The sequence below is a fragment of the Triticum urartu genome, chromosome 3 (genome assembly GCF_003073215.2).
Source record: "Triticum urartu cultivar G1812 chromosome 3, Tu2.1, whole genome shotgun sequence".
Classification (NCBI taxonomy): Eukaryota; Viridiplantae; Streptophyta; class Magnoliopsida; order Poales; family Poaceae; genus Triticum; species Triticum urartu.
In genome coordinates this window covers 704,085,081-704,088,974 of record NC_053024.1, presented here as the reverse complement: position 1 = coordinate 704,088,974, position 3,894 = coordinate 704,085,081, and the positions used below count along the sequence as shown (strand labels likewise).

The 3,894-nt window shown below is 45.0% G+C and overlaps 1 protein-coding gene across 1 annotated transcript; it reads left to right on the top strand.

The window, feature by feature from the left end:
* Window positions 1-2,286: 2,286 nt before the first annotated feature.
* Window positions 2,287-3,330, top strand: LOC125549297 (probable glutathione S-transferase). The gene is made up of 2 exons (XM_048712741.1): window positions 2,287-2,669; window positions 2,788-3,330. Exons 1-2 carry the CDS (start codon window positions 2,352-2,354, stop codon window positions 3,157-3,159), a joined length of 690 nt encoding a protein of 229 aa, XP_048568698.1. The 5' UTR covers window positions 2,287-2,351; the 3' UTR covers window positions 3,160-3,330.
* The last annotated feature ends 564 nt before the right edge of the window (window positions 3,331-3,894 follow it).

Here is a 3,894-nt window from a genome sequence, read left to right as displayed (position 1 = left end):
ATGTGTTTAGTTACAGTTCATATATGAAGATGATGTTTACCTTCTCTTTGTCAAATCGCATGACTTGTTTTATCACTGCTATACTAGTCATGCTTTATCTAGTATTTCTGTTAATAAAATTATTCGGTAAATTGCTCATATTTCCAACAAGTGTGTTGCAGCATCACTCGATCGTGCGGCTGGGCCGGCTCTGTAGGGCGAAACTTTGAATGTTTCTCTGCATTTTTTTTCTTAATTGTGCCCCCCCCCTCGAATTCCACCAACATAGCAAAGTATTAGCAAAGTAACAACATAACATAATCATGTCTAGTTATTACAAGATATAGAACAATCACCAATAGAACATTATCCAAATAACTTCAGTAACTAAGTTTTTTCCTCCAATAGTTGGTAATCCCTCTTGTCATTGCTGCTTATTCCATTGCCAATACGTCAATGCCTGAAAATCCCTCTATGTGGCCCTAGAAACGCACAAGGTATTGGCAATTCTTATTATGTTGAGTTGTGCATCAATGGACATATTGGCAATGGAATACCTCTTGTCGTGGTTGTGGACGTCATCAGCTCGTACAGGGACATGGATGTATTGGCACCATTGGCACCCCTCATGTATGCCTCATCGACCACCTTCTTAAGCATCCTTGTGCTCACTTAAATGTTTCATTGTCTTGGCTCTTTTTGCAGCATTGCCATGAGTGAATGTGATTGGAAAAACATGACAAGTATTTTTTTAACAAAAAAGTTGATGAATCGATATCCTATGGTGTGTACTCTGATTTAGGATATTAGTATGCTACAAATGAGTTCACATTAAAAGTACATAGACACAACATGTATTCTCATGCTTTTAACCAGACTCTACTAATAGGAGTATGGAAGAAATTTGAAACAATTGTTCAATAACAATTGCCCGCTTACAGGTGAATGGGATTAGGTTTTTCAGATGTTTTACCTCAATTGTGTTATGTTACTATGAAAAGCTCAAATGTATCGAAATGTTCACCACAAAGAGAATGAAATTACTCTTGCTGACACCATTGCTCACATGTTAGAAGGAAATTTTCTTACATGAGACGTTGTGATAATGCAGTACAATGTATTGCTACATCCCTCTAGCCCCATGTGTATTTTCTGCCAGAGACCTGACCCTTGAAATACATGAAGAAGAGAGGTACTATGCTGGGAACACGCGAAAATTTCAGAGCTGGTGAAGGTGAGCGGCACTCTGTTCATCACTGCGCCACTGATCCCTGGACCATGTCCACAAGATTAGAGTTTTGAGGGTGGGGTAATGTTGGGGATGGGAGAGAGATAGAAATCTTCATGCTCCAAACCGAGAGGAAAGGCCGATATAGCTAATGGATGGATGGTGGAGGCGGTGTTTCACAATAGTGCAAAAAGGTGGCATTGCCAGCTACAGAGACCTATAAGAAGGTTGATGAGCCGATAGAGAAACAAATGAGGTGGCACAAACCAACCCTTATCATGTCACTGTGTGGTTACGAGGTTGACCTAATGACAGACATTATTGAAGTCAGAGGAGGAGTTTTAGAATGCGGTGGCAACCGGAGATGTGGTAGTAAGACACCCACTAGAGATCGGGGCAAAGGATGGTGAAGATGGTAACTGCTTGATTTATCTTTTTCAGTTAAAATTTTGATTTTAGTCATAAACTACGCTAAGTAACAATTTTCACCGAAATTATATGTTTCTTTAAAATGTCATATTATAGAGCTTTTTTTATATGAAAGAGTTTTTTGTATCAGACGCCCATTCATGTTGGCTTGCTGTTGCTACAACTCCCTGCGATTTGGCGATGGAAACAAATAGGCCTGGCCTAGTATTCTCTCTGTTTTTATTTACTCTGCATATTAGAGTTGGTTGAAGTCAAACTTTGTAAATTGATCAAGTTTATAGAAAAAGTACAAACGCTGACTATAACAAATCTATATGATGTGAAAGTACATTTAATAATAAATCTAATAGTATTTATTTGTTATTGTATATGTTAAAAATTTTGTTGATAAATTTTATCAAAGTTTACAAAACTTAACTAAAGCTAATACGCGGATTGAATGAAAACGGAGGCAGTACGTTATTTTATCGATCACTCTGTATGGAGCGAAGCAACAAGGAAGCTTCTCGCAAAGACAGCAACATTTGACTTGTGCTCAGGAAACAAAAACAATCTGTTCTTCCCGAAGAAGTTTCATTACCAACTCGATTAAAATAGCCTCGACATTAAGCCAGTCCAATATCCAAGCGCTATAAAATACCACAAAGTAACAGGCCATTACGCACAGACCTCACAACAATCTACATTTGACTTCCAGCAGAGGAAGCGAGCCAAGATGAGCGCACCGGCGGCCGTCAGGGTGATCGGCGCCTTCGACAGCCCGTTTAGCCACCGCGCCGAGGTCGCCCTGCGCCTGAAGGGCGTTCCCTACGAGCTCATCCTTGAGGAGCTCCACAACAAGAGCGAGCTGCTGCTCAGGAGCAATCCCGTCCACAAGAAGGTGCCCGTGCTCCTCCATGGTGACCGCGCCGTCTGCGAGTCGCTCATCATCGTCGAGTACATCGACGAGACATTCGACGGGCCGCCCCTTCTCCCGACCGACCCGTACGACCGCGCCACCGCCCGCTTCTGGTCCCGCTTCATCGACGACAAGGTACATGACCTGATCTCTCGTCTCACTCTGCTCGTACTTTCTCTAGTAGTTAGCGGTCTTGTTTCCCTGTAAACTCCTCCTGGCTACGTACCAGTAATGATTTTGGCTGAGTGCGCAGTGCTCGAAGCCGTTCTGGCTGGCGATGTGGACGGACGGCGAGGCGCAGAAGGGGTTCATGAAGGAGATCAAGGAGAACTTCGCGCTCCTGGAGGCGCAGCTCGAGGGGAAGAGGTTCTTCGCCGGCGACGCCATTGGCCTCGTGGACATAGCTGCCTGCGGGTTCGCGCACTGGCTCACCGTCTGCGAGGAGGTGTCCGGGGTGACACTGGTCACGGCCGAGGAGTTCCCTCGCCTGTGCGGCTGGGCCAAGGAGTATGCCTCCGACGAGAAGGTCAGAGCGTGCTTGCCGGACAGGGCGCAGATGCTCGCCCATTTCACGGCCAACAAGGAGATGTTTATGGCCATGGCAAAGTCAATGCTGCCAAAATAATGTGATGTATGTTGATGTCGAAGTGGATGCGTGCATGGGAAGATATTGTAGCCCAGAGCCCACGGTCGTCATGTCTAGGAATAAGAAAAAGCCCACGTTTACCATTATTAATCAGCCATCTCGGATGAATGTATCAACTTTGCTATATCGAATTGAGTCACCGTCACATTACTCCTCTCGCAACAGTTCAACACTTGACAGAACTTCGTTGTCGTATGGTTTAAGGAGCACACCGGCTGTGTGCTCCACTCCTCCGGTCAAGAAGTTCACAGAATGGCTGATGCTGAGGGTAGCGGTAGTTCACTACCGGAATAACCTTATATGTCTACGGCCTTATCTATGCCTACGGCAGCCGTAGGCATAGTAAGGCCGTCGGCATACATCGATCTATGCCTACAGCAGTCGTAGGCATAGCTAGGCCGTCAGCATAGAGGTGGCTCTGGTGGCCCGGGGACAGACGGTGTGCTGACGCCGTCAAATCTATGGGCCCTGGCGGCGGCCGTCGGCATAGATATCATCTGTTTTTTTATTAGGAGCTGCCATGTGGTATAGTTATGCCGAGGGCAAAGCTGTAGGCATAATTTTCCATCTATGTCTACGGCAAGGCCGTAGGCATATCCGCCACGTGGCGCCTCCTGGTAGCTCCTGGCCGAGAACTATGCCTACGGCCGTGCAGTAGGCATAGATATCATCTGTTTTTTATTTTAAATTATTTTTATTTTTGAAAGTTAAAAT